At 26.3% G+C, this 24,817-nt stretch overlaps 3 protein-coding genes across 3 annotated transcripts; 1 reads left to right on the top strand and 2 right to left on the bottom strand.

Moving 5' to 3' along the window:
• Positions 1 to 283: 283 nt before the first annotated feature.
• On the bottom strand, positions 284 to 2,767 carry LOC132927376 (probable dimethyladenosine transferase). The gene is made up of 7 exons (XM_060991893.1): positions 2,594 to 2,767; positions 2,269 to 2,455; positions 1,943 to 2,110; positions 1,623 to 1,758; positions 1,326 to 1,547; positions 568 to 674; positions 284 to 410 (listed from the first exon to the last, which is right to left on the bottom strand). Exons 1-7 carry the CDS (start codon positions 2,640 to 2,642, stop codon positions 368 to 370), a joined length of 912 nt encoding a protein of 303 aa, XP_060847876.1. The 5' UTR covers positions 2,643 to 2,767; the 3' UTR covers positions 284 to 367.
• Positions 2,768 to 4,952: 2,185 nt separating this feature from the next.
• LOC132927140 (mRNA export factor Gle1-like) lies at positions 4,953 to 6,970 on the bottom strand. The gene has a single exon (XM_060991601.1). The coding sequence runs from the start codon at positions 6,780 to 6,782 to the stop codon at positions 4,980 to 4,982; it is 1,803 nt and encodes a 600-aa protein (XP_060847584.1). The 5' UTR covers positions 6,783 to 6,970; the 3' UTR covers positions 4,953 to 4,979.
• A 6,508-nt stretch (positions 6,971 to 13,478) lies between these two features.
• LOC132923956 (kinesin heavy chain) lies at positions 13,479 to 24,325 on the top strand. Its single transcript, XM_060987972.1, has 19 exons — positions 13,479 to 14,003; positions 17,644 to 17,731; positions 18,147 to 18,374; positions 18,445 to 18,588; positions 18,650 to 18,774; positions 18,879 to 19,132; positions 19,851 to 19,988; positions 20,045 to 20,142; positions 20,225 to 20,415; positions 20,475 to 20,681; positions 20,748 to 20,894; positions 20,967 to 21,113; positions 21,184 to 21,352; positions 22,411 to 22,529; positions 22,727 to 23,005; positions 23,067 to 23,276; positions 23,351 to 23,486; positions 23,572 to 23,664; positions 23,754 to 24,325. The coding sequence occupies exons 1-19, from the start codon at positions 13,857 to 13,859 to the stop codon at positions 23,771 to 23,773; spliced, it is 2,940 nt and encodes a 979-aa protein (XP_060843955.1). The 5' UTR covers positions 13,479 to 13,856; the 3' UTR covers positions 23,774 to 24,325.
• The last annotated feature ends 492 nt before the right edge of the window (positions 24,326 to 24,817 follow it).

Below are 24,817 nucleotides of genomic sequence, written 5' to 3'. Positions count from 1 at the left end.
TATAGTATTTACTATTGATATTAACTATAATATTAGCTGTTAGCTGATACATGATTATTGATCAAAGAAACATGTACAGAAAGAATTAATGATAAAAAAAATTAAGGCTATATTGTTTAAATGACTGTCAAGTTATCTGGCCATGACTGTAAAAAGAATTATTACATTTTTAAACAAAAGAGGAGTTAATAATATTAGTTAAACAAAAAATAAATACATTTTATTATTTATAAATAAAATACTACTAAAATTGCATAGAAAATAACTAAAAAAAATTTGTGTGTATACTTGAACAAATTAATTTATTTTTAAAATCCAAGTTGTAACAATTTCAAATTAAAAATTACGCTTCCAGATTATTTTATGGTTATTGAAAATGAATTCCTTCCTTATTGAAGGCGAGTAGTAATCTAAAACAACAAAACAAGAATAAACATGTATTATATATTTAATGCTCAATCAATAAATGGATTGAAAATTTAGAATAATTTACAGGTAAAAAAACAATTTCCTGTTCGTACAATTTAAAATATTAAAAATATTAACTTAATACAAAGGTTTACTTACTCAATAAACTCATCAATATCCATTTTTCTTGCTCTTTTTTCACAAAAATCATTTTTATTTAAAACATCGTCTAGTTTTTGTTTAATATCAAAGTCTTCTCCTATTTCCTAATTTGAAAATAATTAAATTATATATTAATAAAATAATACATTGTTTTTTAACCAAATTGTTATTAATGGACTATACAAGAAAAAAATTAACAAAAGCAAACATTTTAGTACTTCTTTGTAACAAACAATTAGATAATGTCAACATTTTATATTGCACAAGCTTAGATAATTTCCTATGATTTAATAATAACATCTTATAGTAAAAATAAATATTAAAGATGAAAAACATTTATTTTATTCGCAAAATATAGATTTTTTTTATTTATTCATATTACAAGATACGTCATGTACAAGTAATGTATTGTATATTGAATAACAAATTATTCTAAATACCACAAAAAATTAAAATGTTTTGACCAACCATGTTTTATTTCAGTAACCATGTTTTATTTCAGTATCTTTAAACAATAGTATTAAAATGTATTATAAATACATATATATATTTGGTGTAGTATAAGTTAATATATAATTATATAAGTAATTGAATGAAGACACGTTAAAGAAATTAGTAAAAAAACTGGCAGCCAAAAGATAAAACGTATGATGTCACACATCATAGTCAATTCTTAATTTCAAAAATATATTTATTTTAAAATCTTAATTGAATAGTCCTTTACCTAACATTAAAAATAGTGATTTTCAACTAACTTGATTTTTTAAGGAACAATAAACTCTGTAATTTTTCTCCAAGGTTACTGCAACAGCATTTTGTTTAAAAATTGCACCTAATGTTTTATTTTTCCTGGAGAATGCAATTCTTGTTAAGCCATCCCATTCTTTAAAGTTAATCGGAGGTGGTGGATTACGAGGCTCTATTCGCACTACATTGGACTCTACTTTTGGAGGAGGTCTAAAATTATTTTTTCCAACCTAAAACATTTAAAATCATTTATACATTTTAGTAGCAAATAAACAATTAAAAACTATAAGAGATCTATAACTTACTTTCATTATAAGATCAACTCTAGCCAAGAGCTGTGTGTTGATTGATAAACGACAATATAGTTTGTCTCCAGGTTTGGCTACTAGACGATAAGCAAATTCTCTTTGAAACATGAGAACAGCACACCGGAAAAAAGGCCTGTACAAAAATGAAATTTAAAAATATTTTCATTAAAAGTACCAATCAAAAATACTAAGATGTTAAAAGTGTATTCTTCTCTTTAAACAAAGTAAATAACATTAATAATACTCATTTAAAAAATAATTAAGTATATTAACTTTTTTTGTGTCAACTTATAAAACAAAATTTCATATTATTTTACCTGTGTAAAAGTAACTTAAAAACCAAAGGAGATGATATTTGATATGGAATATTAGCTACACAAACATTGAAAAAAGGTAATTCAGATTTAAGGACATCTCCAACTCTTATTTGCAACTTATTTTGGTATGGCGTATTCATAACACGCTTTTTCAACTCAGCCACTAACCTAAGAATACAATGAATTAATACAAATATACAATATACACATTGCATTAAAAAAATATTAATTAATTTTGATTAAATATTCATATAATTAGAATAAAGAAAAACTTAATAAATTGAACTATTAAACACTTTAAAAAAATAAATATTAAGTAAATTTACCTAACATCAATCTCACAAGCTACCACTGTCTTAACACGTTCTAATAACTTAACAGTCAAGTTGCCGGTTCCGGGGCCAATTTCGAGAACAGTATCTGTCGGTAATAAAGCTGACTTTTCGACCATTCCTTGAATAATGAGTGGATTTTTCAATATATGTTGTCCAAAATCTTTTTTGAACATTATACCTAAAAATGAATTAATAAAAAAGTAATAGTTATGATTATGAATTATCGGATAACATACTAAAGCAAATAGGTTTTAACAAATAACAAAAAATAGCAAATGATGAAGTAAAAATTCCACTTAATATTTTAAAACCTTACCTTGTTTGCCATAGTCACTAGGACCTTTTTCCTTCTTTACTTTGGGCATATTGAGCAGACAATGTTATTTTGTTTATTAACGTAACTTAAGTATTCAAAAATACTAATAAAGAAAATAATACAAGAAAATTCTGACGAATATCGCACATGTGCTGGTGTTAAATGTTAATCACTAATTGATAAGGCTCTTAATCAAATCGTTGTCTTATCATTATTGATACCAGTTATTCTGGTTATTCTAAGACCGTGGAGGTAAGCAAGCAAGCTCAGGTTTCTGGTATTCTGAATCATATACAACAAACTATGTGATTTTTGAATTTTTCAGAAAATTAATGAAATGATAACACATTTGTTGGCTTGTTGCTTGTTAGATTCCCAAAACATATTTTTATTAATATTTAATTGTATTTAAGTAAATTCAAATCATAGACCTTATGAAGTATAAGGTCTATGATTCAAATAAATATAGTTGGTGTATAACATAGTTACGTAGTATTTATATAGTCAAAGGTGGACAATATCCACATAAAGCAGTATTTGAGATTGAAACGCAATGCTGTATTGTATTAAAAAATTAAAATGTAGAAATCTGTTTTATGTATTTTATATTTTAATGTTTTTGAATCATAATTTTAATAGTCCATTAAGCTGTAGTATATAGGCCATAGGGATATATTTTATTGCAACATGTGAGTAAACATTGAATTGATCAACCATATATTTATAACTTTGTATTTACCTTTAAATAAAAATTTTCTGACAAATCATTAAAGCTAATACCAATCAATAAATCATCGGAGTTTTAAATTACAAATTGAATAATACTTTATTGTCTTATTGTTGACAATTACCCATCTAAAGAAAATTTGTGTAATTTTTTTTTATTTCTAATTATAACAGAGAAAAACATATTATATCCACTATTCAAATATATTACTGATAGGTAATGTAAAATATTGATTCCACAAAATGTAAACTTGTATTTCAGCATTTGTTATGTATATTCAAAAAATCAGTAGTTTTTATTGGCTGATATCTTAACTATTATTGAAGAGTTACAACTGATTCTTTCTTGTACTTAATTACATAAAGAAAATCTATAATTTTCATAACAACATTGACGCGAACAACATAATAGACATAGATATTAACATTTTTGTATTTTGTGCTACATAAAACAAGAATTATCAAATACATTATCTAATTCCTATGAATATAAATTTAAAAAAATGTATATCTAAGTACTGTTTATAAGAGAATGTATTAAAACATTCAAAACTAAATAAAAAATAACATCTTTACCAGTTTACCACTATTAAAACACTTAGAGAATTTCTGTCTATACATTTTTTAAAGAAATTTAATGTAACTAAATAATTTTATACTCATTATACCGTTTAGATAAGTGTTTAACAATATTAATTATTCAACCTATATTTTTTTTACAAAAGTTTTTATTTTATTAAAATAATTATCTTGTATACAACTTGTGTTTTTTAATTTAGACAGATTAAATATCACTGAAACTAAAAGGAAAAAGGAAAAATTATTTTATTAAATGCTATTAATTTTTTTTCTCTTTTGAATCTAATAAATCTTCTACTAGCTAGCTGGCTATTCAATTATTAAAAGAAGCTACTTATATAACCAGCATTTAATAATGTACTTCTTTGTGACTGATATTCTTCAAACATATTAATATATGGAATTTCTTCTTGCTATAAATAAATTAAAATGGAAAAGAAAACGTAAATAAAAAAACAAGTATTCTGTACACATTCTGTTAAGTTTATTAACATTTAAATAATTCAGTTGCGGCAAAATTGTAAAATTCTTAAAAAAATTAGTATATAAATAAATAAATAAATAACTCAAAACAAATATTTTCAAAATAAGTTGCATAATTTTATGAACACGTTAATACCAAAAAAAAAATATATATATATATAAATGTATGTATATTCAGATCAAAAGGTGATTCATCGACTATAAATTAAAACATAAACCATTTTAAAAATGTAAATAAAATCCAACATTCAATAAATTAAGTTAAAATTTTAAATTAAAAAATAGTGCTGTTAACAATTAAGCAACATAGGTACATAATAACAATATTTTCTCTCAATAAATAAGTATTTTACTCTCAATAAATAAGCATTTTTCTCAATAAATAAGCATTTTTTTTCTCAATAAATAAGTATTTTCTCTTAATAAACAAGGAATTTTTTTCTACTAACAATAATTTGTTCCACACTTTTTTTGTATTTTGTATTTTCTCATTTTTTTTGTTGTATTTTTTATTATTTTTTTTTTTTTTTTTTAATAAATAAAACAATTGTAAAAGTTATCAATAAAATAATTTATGCTAAATACAAAATAAAAAATTTTAAAAATCAAATAGTATACCTTTAGGTTCTTCAATAGACCCAGTACATAGACTTCTCGACAAGAAGCTATTTAAACGAGTAATAGGTCCTCCATTACCTTCAGGTGTAACCAATATGATTTTTTTTAAAAAGTGTGTATTAATATATTGTAATAATTTAATAAATTGATTTCCATACCCTTGGTGCATTGCAAAACCAACAATTTTTAAAAATTCAACCAATATAGAAGCTGTGATATCTGCAACTGGGTTTTGATTTAATGTTCCAGCTACAAAAATCCATGCATGACTTAGACCAATTACCGGTTGGTCACATTTCGATGAGGTTACTATTAGAGATGCATAAAGTCGTATGATACCGGTCATACGCTGTAGATACTTGTTATCAGATTCAACATTTCCTGAAGAATCAAACTTGTAACCGAATGATTCATGATCTATTTGCTCACAATTTAAATGTTTTGCTATGGGATAGTAAAATGGAACTAGCAAAGGACATTTTTGTTTCATTTCAGCAAAAAGAATTTTACCAAATTGTTGATGAGCATTCCAAAGCTTAGTTATAATTGTTGCAATTTCATAAGCAGCTTGAGTCTTCACACATATTACTTCCTCTGCATAATTTACTATTTTTCTAGCTAAAGTTTGCATACAAAATGCCAATGCTTCCTTATTTTCACCAATCATAACTCGAGTGTTTGCAACACAAACAAGTTTTCCACTCAATAGTGCGTTTAACTTATTATATTTATCAGTTAAATGTGCAACATTTGTGGTTGATATAGTGTTTACTAATGTATTAATTACTTTAATTACATTTTGTCTAAATATTTTAGTAGTTGGATCATTTACAAATGGTAATTTTTTTACATTAGTCAAGTTGTTAATTAATACTTTATTGTTTTTCACTAAAGCAACATATTGTCGTCTGACATTTTTTACCATTTTTTCAGCAGGCTTATTAACAGAAAATATATGCAACAAATTCTTTTTTTTATCCATTTGTGCCTGTAATGTTTCTATTTCTGCTTGAATTGGCATAACTACATTATTTTTATATAATGTTAGGTCCTTCAACAAGCTTTGGGCGGCAATTAATGGGGCTTCTTCGACAACTTTAATATTTTTTAAGACATCTAACCTTGACTCCATTGAATAAAAATCCTCGATTTGTTTTCCAACATTTAATACTAACTGTTGGTTGTTGAAATAACTGTTCAAAATATTTGCAATTAAAACCGCTTTTGTCAAGACAGCTTTAAAGCAAATGTCTCTACTACGTTGTTGGTGATCAATGGAAATTGGCTTTTCATCTGCAATAAGTGCACGTTTTTTAATTTGATCAAAAATCATTTTGTAATTTTCTTTTTTAACTAAAATTTCATCACGTTGAAATTTTGATGTGAATGAAATGTCAAATTTTCTACTTTGTGACATTTCATCTTTTTTTTGTTGCCACAACTCCAATTTTTCTTTCATTGTTTGCTTGATTGTCATTTTGCGTATAAAATCCAAACGCATACATGAAACGGATCGCATATCACTCAACCATGTATTTTCAGTTTTTTCCTTCCTAACAAAAGCTGAAGGCGAAAAATGACTGACTGATTCTATGATGTTTTCCCTTAAATAATGACTGTTGACTGCCACAAACTGTTCTCTTATTGATTTCAAACGATTTCTGAACATCGATATTGAACTAGTATTATTATTGTAATTAAAATTATGGCAGACATTATTTTGAATATGGACAGCATGATTGTCCATATTAAATCTAAAGAATGGTGATGCGTTTGGAGCCATTACTTCATAGGAAACGAATGTGTACGGTTAAAAAAAAAAAGTACTCGATAGTGTTATTGTACTCACGTGGTTTTTAGACGAAATTCCAGCGTAACATTTAGAACATATAAAATTATTAAAACGCGCACTATGCACACTTATGTCGTGTTTGGTATTAACTGAAAAGGTGAAATTCTTAATCTAAAGTACACACTATACGGTAACTATATCTATCTCATACCCCCATATTTTACACTCATAAAAACCCGTTGTACCTATCTACCTATAGTCCTCAATTATACTTTAATTGAACAACGATAAACACAATTACGATAGTGAAAACCAATTTCCCAATGATAATATAACTGTAACTTTATTAATATCTGTCTACGATCGCAAATAAAACTATAGTGTGCGTTATTCGGTAATGACCAAACAGAAAAAAAAAAATTTTTGAGTCATTTTTATGGGTAAAATAATTTCAAAATGTACGAAGCCATAATTTTTCATTTGAAAATAACCATTATAATTACTAATTAGACACGGGTTGGACACTATGTCAACATAATTTTATAAAATATAGAACGAATATCCCTACTGGCTACTACCATGATACAATTAACTAAATTAATTAGTAAGTCTATTATAAGTAATTATTGTAAGTTAATTAGGTATATCATGAGTCATGACTATTAAAATGGTACATATTATAATACTTCATTACTTGTTAGACCGTCATTCGTCAGATTATTTTACGATTTGGTAAATATATGAATCATGATATAATTAATTAATTGTATTTTATCGATGTACTAATAAACGATAGCCCATGATGACAGCTGCCGACGGATATAGATTAAGATTATATCATCATGTTTTTCCGTTCGATGTGTAAAGACACATATTATTATTATAGTTGTATTAATTTAACACACAAAGATAAATAATCATTATTATATGTGTTGTGTAGTTTTCTTCTTAGTTACGGGATAATATTATAGGAATATTTTATTATTTTGTTCTTAAGAATTCAAATAATAAAATAAATTATAATGTTTGATATATTATATCTATGAAAAATAGGTAATGACTAAAGATCGGATTTATTTGCATTTTAAATAATAAAATATGCATGCAAACATGCACTAAAAAAGTCAAATTATGCAAGAAAAAAGTACATAACATGCAAAATAAAATTTCAAATTTTATTAAATTTTATATTTGATTTTAATTTTGCAGTAATAATTAATTATTAATTTTATTTAAATTTTCATAAACAAATAGTATAAGATGTATAATATAGCAAATATGCAATACAAAAATGTAATTTAAATAATTTAATTTTTAATCATTAGGTAATACATTATAAAAAATATTTTATTAAAATTAAATAGTAGATACCTACATTGGTGATATAAATAGGAAAAAAGTACGATTTAATGTAGTATGTTAATTTAAAAAACAATAAGTAACTTATCAAAGTATGTTTCATGTTTATTTCTGTGTATTATTTAAAATTTTGAAAACCTCACTAGAATTATTATTATATGGCTCAATTAATTTTCTAATTGATGCCAGTTATGAATTTGGAATTTTGGGCATTTTAACTATTTAAAAATCAATTGGTAAATTACAAAATAATTTTTAGCAAAAAAACTACACTTAACTTGGCTACAACGTATTTCTTAGTAACAAAATTGTCTTGTATAAATGTGTATAGCAGTGGTTGTAATGTACCTATATGGCTATATATGTTGTTTCGGGTATTTTATCAACAAGAGTAGATAAAATAGGTAAGCCACGTCTCCGCTATAAAACTCGTATACAACTAACCTATGTGAAAGTTTAGTAACTTATTTTTAGTGTCCGAACATTCTTTGAGACGTAACATATTTGATATTATTTAAACATACCTATAATCTTTTTTTTTTGCTTAACACTTTTTTTGGATTGTTAGGTGTATATAGTATATTGTACGGTTTTATTTTAAAATATGCAAAAATATTCTGTACATGCAAAATTATGCGGCATAAAATGATGATATTTAATCAATCAATTAATGATTTGTGAACACTCATTGACTGCATTTCTGCATGTATATATGATATTGAAAATAGAAACATACATTTTATGCAAAATAGATGACTATTGAATATTTATATTATATTATTGGATTTCTGTCACCAAGACCAGGGGCATCATTTGCGGTACGCAGGGTATACATTTGCGTACTTAAAATTCTAAATTGTAAATTTTGGCCTGCAAGGCACATCCACATGGCCCGCTCGGCCACATCACAATAATGTCAAATATGTCGAAAAAAAAATAAATAGTGCCCTGCTCAATATTTTTGCGTACCAAAAAAAAAATTGAAATGACGCCCCTGACCAAGACACAAGATCGGTTTAAACAAATGTATCAAAAACATCGAAAATATATATTATATTTTGTCGTGAACGTCAGAACGATTAGTCCGCAGCTAGTGCTGGTCGTGTTGGTCGCATACCTCCTCTGCGGTCAGAGAGCGTCGGACTATATATACATAAAATTATAACATACAAATTAAAAATCAATATTTAAATGTTATCTATGCGACTATGCTGTCGCAGTGTCACATATACAGTTAGTTGTGTACGGAGTTTTCGATAAATGTCCGAGTAATGAATGAACATTCATAGTAGGACACGCGTTACACATTTAACTACTAAACTTGTGAAATACTTATTCGAATTTACTATAGGTCAGGGCACTAATAAAGCAACAATTGAGATTTGAGGCACTACTGCTACTATTAGCAATCTGCTGCCTCCAAGTTCAAACTGCCATAATTTTTTTATACTGTTTTTGTGGAAAATTCTATTTTAAATATATAGGTGCTTATTTAAAATCGTCGAAGGTACTTCAAATGGAGTTTTGTATTTTAAATTTTAAATTAAGCACCCATATCTCGATAATGCAATTTATTAGTTTAATAATACTTAAATAAGTTTAATATTTGTACACAATTTAATAGGTATCAAATATCAATGTTACTTATTAGCAAGGTTGGGATTTCCGATGCTATCTAGTAACTATAATCGGTGCTGGTTTTATAACAATAAGTACTACGTTTTATGTATTTTTAAATCAGAATAAGAAGTTTTTATTTTGCATTGAAAGACAATTTTTATTTTTATGTTATTTTTTTAGAGTATATTTGGATTTTGGAGTTTTGAATTTTAAATTTTATTTTAAAATTCTTACATTCTTTTACATAAATGTTAAATAAATATAACAAACTTTAAAGCAGGATCTCTAAAATAAAAGCTGACATTTAAAATACACCAATCAGATAGGAAAAATCGTTTACAACAAAGTTAAGACTGGCCACTATTTTAAATAAAAATAAAATATTAAACATTATTTCTGATATTATGGTTAGATAAATTGAATGATGAGCAAGAATAACAAAAAGCAAATAATTTGGCGCTCTTAAAATATTCGCCACTATCTTTAGTAGATTTTGGTAGGTGCTTTGTCATTTACAAGAGTTTACTGCCAGATAACAAAATATAATTTTTAATTAAAAACATTAAGTAATATTGCAATAAGGTATCGTTTTTTTTTAAGATCCCAGCCTTACTTATTACTTATAGGTATTGATCGAGATATTAGTTATAATATAATGCGTACGTAAGAAACTAAGAACACCAGGATTGAGGATACTAATATATTTATATATCTAATACGTATATAAATATATAATCACCAGAGTTGACGACTATTTTTTCATATTTATTATCAAAGTTGCAGAACAATATGCGAGTGATGTACAATGTACTGAATACTGATGTACATATATGTGTCAGAGTACAATGATTTTTATAGAGCTATAAGAGAACTTATTTGGAATAGTGTATTAAATTTTCAAGAATTTTGAACTATCGAACATTTTTTATTTACATTTATAGAAAAACTAAAAAAATCTAAAATTTGTTCTGCCTATAAATAGCTGAAAAATTCTCAAAATATTATTAAAATAATGACATTTATAGAAAAATATAATATCAACATTTGGTAAAAATTGTAAGTAAGAGGTATCTACGGTTATTTGTTTTCGAGTTATACCAAAAAATAAAGTGATTATGTCAAAAATTGTATTTTCGTAAACATTTTTTTTTCTCCGATTATAAACAAAGTACCAACTATATCCAATTTGTTACCTACTATAAACCATCCTCAAAGTTGAAAATTAAAGTATATTGTCCCAAAAGGTGATGACAGACAGAGAGAAAGAGACAAAAATACACAAGCACCATCATTCTAAAAATAAACTATATATATTCATCCAGTGGCGGCTTGAGTCTTCATAACTCAAGGAGCAAGTTTCTAAACAACCCACCCACCAACTACATTTACTAGGACTAATGTAATACTTTTATATACTTCTTTAGTTAAATTTTTCATTAACTTTTACAATTTATGATATAAACACACTTATTTTTTACTTGAATGATCTTTTGTTATGAACTACGAATAAACCTGTTAAACTTAAAACATTTTTTTTTACCCATTTTCGGAGCAGGAGCAGTCGCTCTTAGTATTCTTATAACAAGACGCCCCTGTATTCATCACTCCTCAGAATCTAAAATAAATAAATAGTAATACAAAAATAATTTTATCCGTACATTTATTAAAATTAAAATAGTTATGTTTTAGACGTTTTACTGTTTTAGTTGATACCTAAATGGCTAAATCTATGTATAGTAATAATTTAATATAATTGCTATAGGACATTATCCATATTCCATTATATTTATCATAGCTTAGTTTTTGTATTATTTTATTACGATTGAGGGAATTTTGTTGTGTTATCGGTAAATGCGCTAATGATTATCGTCTGTCGATAATATCGCTGTGTAAATATGTCATTACTCATTGCCCGTGCAGTTGAGACAAGTTATACATTTTATTATTATATCATGTCAATTTTAAAATTTATTTTATTTTCAAGTCTATCGAAATATTTAAATTTAAAAATAATTTTTATATTTAATAGAATCAAATATTCATTATGTTAAAATAAAATGTTATAATAACATATTTATTAATATTCTAGTAATATTATGGAATAAGAGCCTTTTATAATTTGTTTTTTTTATTTAAGTGATGTCTCTTACATTGGTGCAACTAGGGGGGCTTATGGAGCTTAGCCCCTCAAAATATATTTTAGTCCCCCCAACCCAATTTTTTTGATTATTTAAGATTAAATAATAACTTAGGCATAAAATAGTGAGAAAGTGGGATACATCCTAGCAATATGACATAGAGTATAGAGAATTATTAAAACAGAATTATTCAAAAGTAAATTGTAAAAATATAAAATATTAAAGTTTATCTTGTAATATACAATATGTAATTTAATAAAAATATTTTTATCTAATAAATATTATGCGGGCATGCGGCATAGACCAGCGGTATTGCGGCGGTCACCGTCCAATATTTTAATTTTATTTTGATGATTAAAAATGGACAAAAAAACTTATTTAGTATTTTTAAAATACCAAAAAAATTATCCGTATTTGTGCAGTTTTTACTATTGATATGAAAATAATCCAAATGATCCTCCTAATTTTTTGGAAAGCATGAAAGTATGTAAATTAAATTAGGTATTTTTTTGTGGGCCTGCAGCCCTCCTAATATTTTTGACCTAGTTGCGCCAATGGTTTCTTACCTAACAAAGAATACATTTATGGATAGCCATAACAAAACTGTAGGGAAATATTACTGTAAAGGATAGATATGCCTGCTCTAACAATTTAGAGAAGCAGCAAAGAAATATTCACATTTAGGAGGATAGGGAACTATGATGGATATAACATACATTTAAATATATAATTGAACTAAAAGATATTCAAATAAATAGTCCAAATAAATACCTAATTGAGAAGTACAAATATTAATAAATAAATAAATAATATTTTTTCAAAATTAAAATAATTTAATTATATAGAATAACGAAGAAATCATTGCCCAAGCTAGAATGGGAAATCCTACATAGTACCTATCGTCCGGGAAACGCACAATTTTCCCCATCAAAAACCGGGAAGTACCATAACGCCTGATAGTCTACTTTGCCCGCAACATAAATGCATAATACTTCGATATGGATACACGTCGATCGTAACTTTGTGACTACGTAGTCCGTGTGGTCTAACACGAGCGCCTTTAGACTCGTCGAATGACGCCGTTTCCGAGTTTTCGACAAACGGACAACCGACTACTACAGCTGGCAGCTGAAACACGCGGTTACCTCCATACCCCCGCGAGCGTATATACCGAGCATACCGAACATATCGTTCCGGTCCGGTAACCGTATCGGCGATTGCTTTGTGATGTCAACTACCAAGACTGGGCTATTAGATAAAAAAAAACTGAAATAAAAAGGGAAAAACTAAAAAGCGTTTTACGGAACATCACCTATTTGCCCGTGTAGACATTGTGGCTGAACCGTAACCGCCTGGCGCTCGGACGTTACCGTAAACATTTTATCCGATAGCTTTATTTGATAATTTGATATTGTTTTTCAACCGGACCGCGACCGTCCGTTGCCCCGCTCGCCCCACCACCACCCCTCGCCGTCTACAAAAATTTTCTACGCTTTTCCCCGTTCTTGTTATCGGCTTATCGCAGAGCGTTCATCGCCCTCCACACCCGTCCGCCCATCCGCGCGCTCTCCGACGGCCGCCGCCGACACTCGCGCCTGTACGTGTATGGTGTATTTCGTCCACACACGGACACGGTTGCGGTGCGTGCGTTTCTCGATCGTCTGACATAAGTGATATTGTCATAGTACATAGTGATAGACAGATGTCATATAATAATAGCGTAGTCTCGCCTGCAGTGGTAGTGATGTGTGTCGTCAGACAATAATAAAAATTAAGAAAAAAAATTCGCCGCGTAAGCTCATCGCCAAGGGTGTGGGTGGCCGCCACCTACTCACGAACCGTCAATCGTCTATAGTTTAGCCTGCACTTTGTCCCGGCAAACCGCGGGTAACGAGTGTGATACGTGTTGTTTCTCTGTAATCGTTTTTTGAGTTAACGATCCGATACAATGGCAGCCGAGAGAGAGATCGCCGCCGAAGACAGCATCAAAGTTGTCTGTCGTTTCCGTCCGCTAAACGATTCCGAGGAAAAAGCTGGGTCCAGGTTCATCGTTAAGTTTCCCACTGGACCCGACGAGAACTGCATCACGATCGGCGTAAGTACACCATACTCGAAGCTGCAATAATTCGCATACCGACCTTTGTGGACAACATCTTAGTTAAAATGTCTTGTCAACCGATTCATCAGTTTTGAATCTGATGGTATTAGAAATATATGTTTACTGATAAATCTTTTGGAGGAATTACCTTGTGCTCATTGCCCAATACAAATTCTTGGTACCATAGGCAGAACATTTTTGCTGGGGGTGCACATTACTAAAAACAGATTTAAAATTATTTTAATACATGAAATATTATTTAACTCAGTACCCAAACACTTAACTAAGCTGAACTCACTGGGGGTGCAGTTGCATACCCTACACCCCCCTTGTGAACACCTATGCTTGGTACATTATAGGTAGCTACTATTGGTTGTTCATTTTCTGGTAAATTCAATCAGAGTATTTCAGTCCAGTAATCAATTCAATTTTAAGTAATAGATAAAGCACAAGAATAATAATTAACAATAATTTTATAAATATGATTATTGTTTCTAACCTTTTATTTTTTTTTCAAATTTGTAACATATATTTACCTCTAGATATACTTAGTTTTACTCATGAAACTACACTCATTTTAGTTTATGGATTTACTGTAATAGGATTAAATTTACATACATAAAAAATTATTACATTTTTTTCTTAAGTACCTATTGAACTTTAAGTTTACATTTAATTGTAGCATTTAACCAATTTAAAATAGGTTAATTTAACTAACTTTCAATACTAAAATATATGTAGGTAGGATAGGTAGAATAAAAATATAACATCAGTATGATATACCATATTTTTTTTTATGTTTGTTTATTTTATTTGTGCTAAAATATTTATAATTTTATAGTATATAGGCAAAACTGTAAATAAAATGTAAAGCTAAAGTAAAGAAAACAGTAGAAATTTGTAGCGTAATAAATCTATTAATTATTAGGTAAATAGGTAGGTAGGTAACCAATATAATTCAGAATACTTATAGGATTGTTCATTTTAAATATGAACAATTTCTGCTTTTTATTTTATGTAAATTAAGAGTAAAAAAGTGCTGGCTAGGTATATCTTTTTAATAATAATATAATATATATTATGTAACAATTCCAATAGTCAATAGGTAAGAAAATAATTAATAATTACTTTTTGATCTAAAAATTCATCTCATCTTTTTATTAACTACTGTTATTTAATTGTAGTTGTGAACGTTGAATGTTTAAAAAAACAATTTTTTTAATAATAAGTAGGTAACTATATTATTTTATTTAAATACAATCATAACTACATTATGTGTATGTATTTATATTTATTTATTTTTGTAACTACTAATTTAAAGATAATAAATTTATATTTCTTGTATAGAGTGATTCTTTTATCTTAAAAAATACTTTCAAAGAATTTTTTAATATTTATTTTCCAATGTTACATTGTTGTAAATTTAGCACTCAACTTAGTGTTAACCTGAAATTAAGTCTTGGTTGTTTTTTATCTCACTTATAGTGTTAAAAAATAAAAAACCATCATTTTGTTGGCTATTTATTACCTAACCGATTTCTATAATACTGGTATGTTCATTATAAACCAAAAAATAAAATTAAAAACCATATTTTCTAAAATGTTATTTAATTTGTAATAAATTAATAATTGAGTATATTTCTATGTAAATACTTATTGTTTTTAAAAATAATTTAGCTTAACCTCTTTTTTTAAGGAATTTGTAAAATATTTTGAAAACATTTATTGGATTTGTCCCAAAATTCCTGTTATCTATTTCAGTTACTTTACTTATTATTTCTTACTAATGAAAGTTTTCTCATTATTCGTAGAATCGAATTTAGGGATGAGCAACCTTAGACAGATCTAATATATATATAATAAGTATATTTTTCATTTTTTTTCTTATAAATATACCTACTAGACTCGAATGAAGATATATTTTTGTTTAGAAATTAAACAAAAGAAAAAAATAAATTTTTTTATACTTCATATTTTGTCATCACAATATAATTAATTGGCGGGATTACAAAACTAATTGTAACACAAGATTGGTTGAACTTTTTATTTTTTTGTAAATTGAGTTTTTATCAATTATTTTTGAGTTTGTAACAAAAAAAAACCATTATCATTGAACATAAATAATGGTATACCTATGTGTGAGTAGGTTAATAATAATAATAATCTTTATTAACGGAAATTTAATTCCAATTTATATTTTTTTAATATAATATAATACATATTATATTAAGTAAAGGTAAGCCTTGATTAAGGAGACAGGAGGATTTAATTCTAGTGCCTATTCTTTCTTCTAATCCAACTAAATAGTATTGAAGTACCTATTATAGATGTTTAAAAAAAAATCTATTTTGCATTTTAGATAGGTACAGTATCTAGTTTTTAAATTTAAAAATAAAATATCTTTAAATAATATTTAATATTTTTTGATTTAAATTAAGGTTAAATTAAATTAAATTAATAAATTAATGGGTTTTTGAACACTTTAGACTTAATGAAATTCAAATAGCTTGAAGTTTGAGAATTATATAATAATCAAGTTTGAGTATGACAATAGAAAAATTAAAAAAAAAATAATAATTAAAAATCATTGTTTTATTACTCTTACATTTTTAAAAGTTTAAATAGTACTTGAGCTTTAGTTAAAATGGTTGAGAAAAAATTAATTATGAGTATGAAAATTAAGTTTGATCATTTCTAAACTTTGATACTTTTTTAATTATTATGTCTGTTTTTGCTTTTATTTAAATAAATATAATCATATTTAATCTTTTAATCATTAAAACAAGGAATTAATTTAAAGTTTTAACAATAAATTGAAAACGAACATATAACAATTTTTTGTCTAAAATGTCCTAATTATAATGGTTAATAAATTAATTTCTTATGCAACTACAGGTTCATGTTTTTGATATACTAATGAAAGCCCTAGGAATCCTTTTTTGAAACAGTTTTTTATTTACTCAAATATCTACATTTTAGTTTATTTATAGGTATTTTATACCTTACCATAAAATAATGAGCGATCACCAATATTTATTTTATTTCACTATACATATTTATTTATTTATTATTTTATTTAACTAACATTCATTATAATTTAAATAGTCTTCTTTAAATTCGAGTTGTACATATTTTATAATCAAAAAGAAAACTAATTAAATTGATTTTCACTAAAATAAAATAGTAAATCATCAATAATATTTAAACAATTTATACAAATTATTAATTTTTTAAGAGAGTAGCAATGTTTAGTATTGAGTGAAATAAATATTGGTAAATTTGTAATTTAAATAAATAAAGAAATTATCATATCTTTTGTAAAATGTATTTCAAATTTATTAGTTTTTGATACAAAATAAAATTCATAGTAAGTGTACCTTTACATTTTTATTTTATATTTTTATAATTTTCTAATAGTTAGATAGATAAATTAACTACTTTAAGTCCAAAGTTTTAAAAAAAAAATTATTCTATTCATATTTATTTTTTGATTTTAATTTTACCTTTATCTGTACATTTAGCTAAAAAAAAACAAGCAAAGTTGCTCTTGTCTATTAATTTTGTCATTTATAATGTGTAACTGCTAACTGACAATTCTAATATTTGAAAAATTATTGTTACATTTACTTTTGTTTAGGGAAAAGTTTATTTATTTGATAAAGTTTTCAAGCCAAATGCCAGTCAAGATAAAGTTTATGGTGATGCTGCAAAGTCAATTGTATCAGGTAAAATATTTTATTTTTACAGTAGTGTAGTGTTTTATATTTAAACTCGTTTTCTTACAGTGAGTTAGAAATTCAATTTATATATAGTAAAATCTTGTTACAACGAACTCCATGGGACCGAACTTTTTTTTCGTTATAACGGAAATTTTGTTGTAACGAAAATTCGAATAAGCTTTTTATAAGCCCTGCTTTTCGGCAGGGAACTTCTATAGGACTTTCGTTATAACTAGAATTTACTGTAGTATGTCATTAAACTAATAGAATATAAAAATATATTTTGCTTCCTTCTTAAAACTATATTCTTATAAACTTATTATTTAGAAAATTAAGAACATAGTAGTTATGCATAATTGAACAATTTACCTAATAATTGTTTTTTACACGTATATTTATGTATCTTGAAAATTTTAATTAGATGTGCTTGCTGGTTACAATGGAACAATTTTTGCATATGGTCAAACCTCTTCTGGTAAAACACATACTATGGAGGGGGTCATTGGCGATCCATCCAAACAAGGTATTATTCCTCGGATTGTCAATGATATATTTAACCATATTTATGCAATGGAAGAAAATTTGGAATTTCATATAAAGGTGTCTTATTTTGAAATTTATATGGACAAGATCCGTGATTTATTAGATGGTATGTTTATATTTTTGTTCATAATTATTAATATAGTTTAAATAATTTGTTCAATATTGGCTGTTTTTAGTATCAAAAGTGAACTTAAGTGTTCATGAAGATAAAAATAGAGTTCCCTTCGTAAAAGGTGCTACTGAACGATTTGTTTCTAGTCCAGAAGAAGTATTTGCTGTAATTGAAGAAGGCAAAGCTAACAGACATATAGCTGTGACAAGTAAATTTATAATAATTAAACATTAATTAGACTGGATTTTATATTTTTATTTGAATCTTAGACATGAATGAGCACAGTTCAAGAAGTCATAGTGTGTTTTTGATAAACGTAAAGCAAGAAAATTTGGAAAATGAAAAAAAATTATCTGGAAAACTTTATCTTGTAGATTTGGCCGGTAGTGAAAAAGTAAATGAAATATATGTTTAATAATTCAACTTTAAGTTAAAAAAAAAATTCTTGTAAAATTTGGTTATTCACTTTTGTATACCTAATACAAATATTATTTTTAGGTAAGCAAAACCGGTGCAGAAGGTACAGTATTAGATGAAGCAAAAAATATTAACAAATCATTATCAGCTTTGGGAAATGTAATATCTGCATTGGCCGAAGATAAAAAAACACACATACCATATCGAGATTCAAAACTAACACGTATATTACAAGAATCATTGGGTGGAAACGCTCGTACCACAATTATCATTTGCTGTTCTCCTGCTTCTTTCAATGAGTCAGAAACAAAATCAACTTTAGATTTTGGTAGAAGGTGAGTGAAACTTATATATTATATCCCTCCTCCAACTCATCTGAAGAAAATAAAGTAATATCTTAATTAGTATCTTAATGAAGTAGTCTATTGCTAAATAATTAGTGATAAACTGATAACCAACTTAACATGACTAAATATGGTTATTTAATTTTACTTGAAAATTTAAAAGACTAAATTAAATTACAGTGTATTTTTTGTATTTAGTAATAACAATGATAAAAAAAATATAAATGAAAAATTAATTTTATTTTTTATATAATTATTAAATTTAATAAAGGCAGTCAATTAACAATTAGGAGAAACGGACATTAGGTTACATATTGTATTATGTTTAAAAATATTTTAAATATTAACATTTATTCTGTAATTATAAACATAATATGGTTAATATTCTTACAGTATTCAATATTGTGTTTCATACTAATTTGTACATAGCTAACTATTATGTGTATAGCAGTTTTTAGCTTTTTTTACTATGGCAACCTCCCAAATAAGTATTGTAATTTTTAGCAACTTCTTTGTATATATTTTATATATACATACAAAAATATTTTATAATATATATTGGCCCTAAAAAATTAGTTGGTGATCTCTTATACAGTTAAGAATAAGTGGTTTAGTAATAGTTAAACGTCCACTAGTTGTCAGTTTGAAATGGACACATGATATGGGTAATGTATATAAAATATAATTATTTATTTTATTTACTTTTAAGAGCAAAAACAATTAAGAATGTTATTACTGTCAATGAAGAATTAACAGCAGAAGAATGGAAGAGACGTTATGAAAAAGAAAAAGAAAAATGTACACGTTACAAAGCCAAGTGTGATAAACTTCAATCTGAACTTAATCGGTAAAAAAAATTGTAGTATGCTTATTTAAATAATAAAACTAATTCAAATTACATAGTTGGAGGTGTGGAGAAACTGTAAAAGAAGACGAACAAGTTAACTTACAAGAACCAATGGAAGCATCTACACCAAATGTCCAAGTTGATATTAAAAAAGGTATTAATACAAAGACAAATATTAATTTTCATAGTTAAATTCAAGTTAAAAATAATATCAATTAATTTAATTTTGTCTATAGAATTAGTGGTTGGTCCAGTACCTGCAATACCTGGAGGCGTAATGACAGAATCCATGTCAACAGAGGAAAGACAAAAACTTGAAGAAGAACGTGAAGCCTTATATCAGCAATTGGATGATAAAGATGAAGAAATAAATCAACAAAGTCAAGACATAGAAAAATTAAAAGAACAAATAATGGAACAGGAAGAAGTAATCATTTAAGTCAATATAACTAAGGAATAATAATAATTTTTGTTTGTATTAAATAGCTTCTTACATCAACTCAAAGAGATTATGAGCAGTTACAACAAGAAATGCATAGAATTACTCAAGAAAATGAAAGTGCAAAAGAAGAAGTGAAAGAAGTTCTACAAGCCCTTGAAGAACTTGCTGTTAATTATGATCAAAAAAGTCAAGAAGTTGATGTGAAAAATAAAGAAAATGAGACTCTTATGGAAGAACTATCCATAAAAGAAGTATACAAACAAAACATTGTGTTACCTATAGTATAGGAAATGTACTTATAATATTCTGTTTTTTAGTCATCTTTGAATTCAACGTCCTCCGAATTACAACAGTTAAAAGATATGTTTGTGCATCAAAAGAAACGTACAACAGACATGTTATCAAATCTTCTCAAAGATATTGCTGAAATTGGAGCAGCAATAGGAAGTGAAGCTGAACTCAATGTTAGTAATTTTCAATTATTGTTATTTGTAAAAAGCAAAGTTTTAAAAATAATTCTTATTTATTTATTAAAGCAACAAGCTATTAGTGATGGAAATAGCAAGCTGGATGAAGAGTTCACTGTTGCTAGACTTTATATTAGTAAAATGAAATCTGAAGTAAAAAACTTGGTTCAACGATGCAATTTCTTCGAATTAAGTCAAACTGATATGAATAAAAAAGTAATTTTTAGTTAACTTAACAATTAGTTTTATTAGAATTAAAGCATATATTTTGTTCCATTAAATTTAGGTTAGTGACTATGAGAAAGAACTTGCCGAAAGTCGTTTGAAAATCTCACAAAATGAAGCTCGCCTTAAATCTATGCAAGAATCCTTAAGAGAAGCAGAAAATAAGAAACGTACATTAGAAGAGAACATTGATGCATTAAGAGAAGAGTTTGCAAAAATGAAAGCAGCAGGTATGACAAATTGTATTTATCTTCAAATACATTATTATTTAAGAAAATAATTAAATACACCACAATGTATTTATTAGATTAAATTAATACCTGATGTTTTTGTTTTATGACAATAAGGCATTTTATCAAAACTTCTGATGATTAACTTACTTGTTAACATGCTCTTCGTAAATATAACATGTTAATATTCTATACAGTTTTAGTACATAATATTTTCATTAATGGTTATTCAATACTTTGCTTAAGATATTTATTGTTGGACTCACAAAAAGTGAACACTGGTAGGCAAAGTTCAAATATTTTTGTGACCATGGGCACTCAGTTTTGTGGTGGAATTGTTGTATGGTTATGGTGCGCCACACTGCGCTGATCGCCTAAACTGTGTTACAGTATTTCTCAATCTTTGTATTATGGTGACACACTATTAAAAATTTTCATACTTTGTGACACACAATAGGAAAAAAATAAGAATACCTATTAGTTTTTGTAAATATAGTATCAACAAGGTTTGTGCATTTAATATTAGTACTTCCCACGACACGTTTGGATTTACCCGACGACACACCAGTCGAGAAACGCTGCTCTAATAGCTATCTATATAAGTCTCATCAGATGTTCATTATTTTATTATATCAGTAAAATCTTTGAATAATTTGTTAATTGATTTTTTTATGTTCTGAATTTATAGTAGTTAAATTAATTATAAGCTTAAAATGAGTCTTAATCTAATCTTATTAGTCATTAATCAAATAATTTTCATTGTTTACTGATACCTGTTGACCTTAGTAATGTTAACTGTGTTAAGCTCTGGTATAGTTATTGTCAAAATAAGTTTCTGGTATTGCTATTGTTTATTTATCAGTAATATTACCATTACATAGTATAATATATAGCACGCAATAATAATTTTACAATCTTTTTAACTATAAGAATAGTCTATATGTAAAGTGTGAAAAAAATATTTTTTGAAGTATACCTATCTATTTCAATTTTTTTATTATATATATATATATAATAACATGAACAATTGAGATAAAAAATTATATTTCTGATTTTAGAACAAGTTCACATTGTATCATCATCAAAAGAAAAAGCAGAAGAAAAAGAAAAAGCTACTAGTATGAGGGCTGCTCTAGAAACACAAATGGACCAATTGCGAGATGTCCATCATAAACAAGTAAGAATTTGTATTAAGTTATCTTGGCAATTTTTAAAAACATTTATTATTTTTACATACATTTATTTTTCATCTGTTCTAATTACTTGTAATTAAAATTATTTTGAATTTTCAACAAAAATCAAGATATAATTAAAAATTGTTAGAGATTAATTTTAAGTTTAGTTTTATTTTTAATAATTTTTTTTTTTTATTAGGTTGCTGATTTAAGAGATGAGATTAGTGAAAAACAAACATTGATTGCAGAACTTAAAGATCAAGTTCAAAAATATTCTTTAGCACAACAACAACTGCAAACAGATTACAATAAATTATTGCAAGAAGATCAAGAAAAAAGTCAACGCCTTCAAGAATATGTCTTAGCCAATGAGCGTCGTGAACAAGCACGTAAAGATCTCAAAGGCTTAGAAGATACTGTTACCAAAGAACTACAAACATTACATAATTTACGTAAAATATTTGTGCAAGACTTACAAGTATGTTAAATAAATTACATTATTTATATAGATGTATGATTAAACCATATTTATATGTTAGTCTCGCATGAAAAAATCAGCTACAGCTGAAGATACAGATGAAGCCAGTAGTGGTGGAACATTAGCCCAAAGACAAAAAATTAGTTTCCTGGAGAACAATTTAGATCAACTTACCAAAGTCCACAAACAACTGGTCAGAGATAATGCAGATCTTCGCTGTGAATTACCCAAATTGGAAAAGAGATTACGTGCTACAATGGACCGTGTTAAGGTTAGCTCATTTTATAACTGTAAAATAATTGAATGTTACATTTAATCATACTCATCATTATTATTTTTTCTTAGGCACTTGAATCAGCATTAAAAGACGCTAAAGAAGGAGCTATGAGGGATAGGAAAAGGTATCAATACGAAGTAGATCGTATTAAAGATGCAGTGAGACAAAAGAATTTAGCTCGCAGAGGACCTAGTCCTCAAATAGGTAATTTTATCGACATAATAATATTATGTATATTGAATTAAAATTGTTTTTTTTATTTATTTAATGTAATTTTTTTAAATTTTAGCCAAGCCAATCAGAGCAGGACAACATAATATTATTGCAATTAACCGTATTAGTGAAGATGAACTAAAAAAACGTAAAGCTGCTGCTATACCTGGTGTGTAATTTTATCAATTATTATTAACTATGTATTCTAATGATTTATTATCACAGTAAATTAATATTAATTTGTTATTTAATTTTCAGAGATTGCTGAAAGTAGTTAAAGAGCTTTTTTTATAATAATTTACATTTATGCTCTTGCCAAACTGCAAGTGGTGGAAGTATTTGATACAAATTTAATTTATATTATTTACAGAAATAATTTTTACTATATAATTTTAGAAACCTATTATCGCACTTTCTATTATATTAATATATACTTACTTACATATTTATATATATGCGAGTGTGTATCAACTATGCAGCAGTCATTTTCCTTCTCCTTGCACATACCTTTAAAAAGCTGGATAGACTAGCTTTTGAAATGTTTAATGGTGCTGTTTATCATTCGCTTTCACATGTCTGTACTTATAAAAATTTAAATAACTTTATTTTAAATTCATTTTACTCTCCACTACCAAATTATACTTGGCTTATTTTATTTATACATAAAGTTTAGTGGAAAATGATAAATATTGTTTTTTTTTTTTTTTAATTAATTAATTATTTAACGTCTAATATTATTTATTTTATGCAAATGGCATGTATTTTTTTTAGACGGCTGTTTATGCGATTATGTCTTATATTTATTTATTAAACATATTTTCCTATTTTTTTTTTCAAATTTTGTTTATTAACCAACATTAAACATAGGTTATAGTTAGTATGGAAATCCAAACAAAATATTTTTTTTTACATAGGTGTTACTAAAAATCAAACATTTTTAATATCAAATTGGTTTATGTTTGAAACATGATCATAAAAGTATGAAATAATTGTTTTTTTTACAGTTTTGAAAGTGGTATTAAATTTAAAATATTACCTATTTAAGTATAAGTACTATAAATTAATTAAAGTCATGACATGAGTAATATTGATAAATTTTAAAATTAAATTTCACCTATCATTTTTTGTTTTACTCCGTTCTTTGGAATAATTTTACATTTTGTTTAAAATTTTTGAAAGCATTTAAATTGATAATTTATATTCATATAAATACTTTATTAATTCACAAAATTCCATTTAAAATTAAATTGACAAATGCAAAGCTTTCTGCGACATAAAAATATCTCACTTAGTAAACAATAAAGTAAAATTACATTTGAAAA

Source organism: Rhopalosiphum padi, chromosome 3 (assembly GCF_020882245.1).
Source record: "Rhopalosiphum padi isolate XX-2018 chromosome 3, ASM2088224v1, whole genome shotgun sequence".
NCBI classification, from domain to species: domain Eukaryota; kingdom Metazoa; phylum Arthropoda; class Insecta; order Hemiptera; family Aphididae; genus Rhopalosiphum; species Rhopalosiphum padi.
This window is presented reverse-complemented; position numbering and strand designations above follow the sequence as displayed.

What these genes read in the sequence shown, in the direction of transcription:
- LOC132927376 (XM_060991893.1), bottom strand. Translation starts at nt 2,642, where the DNA reads ATGCCCAAAGTAAAGAAGGAAAAAGGTCCTAGTGACTATGGCAAACAA. An exon ending in TAGTGACTATGGCAAACAAG is followed by an intron (nt 2,456 to 2,593) that starts GTAAGGTTTTAA and finishes ATTCATTTTTAG; the next exon opens with GTATAATGTTCAAAAAAGAT. An exon ending in GAGTTGATCTTATAATGAAA is followed by an intron (nt 1,548 to 1,622) that starts GTAAGTTATAGA and finishes TAAATGTTTTAG; the next exon opens with GTTGGAAAAAATAATTTTAG.
- LOC132927140 (XM_060991601.1), bottom strand. Translation starts at nt 6,782, where the DNA reads ATGGCTCCAAACGCATCACCATTCTTTAGATTTAATATGGACAATCAT.
- LOC132923956 (XM_060987972.1), top strand. Translation starts at nt 13,857, where the DNA reads ATGGCAGCCGAGAGAGAGATCGCCGCCGAAGACAGCATCAAAGTTGTC. An exon ending in ACTTTAGATTTTGGTAGAAG is followed by an intron (nt 19,133 to 19,850) that starts GTGAGTGAAACT and finishes TTTACTTTTAAG; the next exon opens with AGCAAAAACAATTAAGAATG. An exon ending in GAAGTGAAGCTGAACTCAAT is followed by an intron (nt 20,895 to 20,966) that starts GTTAGTAATTTT and finishes TATTTATTAAAG; the next exon opens with CAACAAGCTATTAGTGATGG.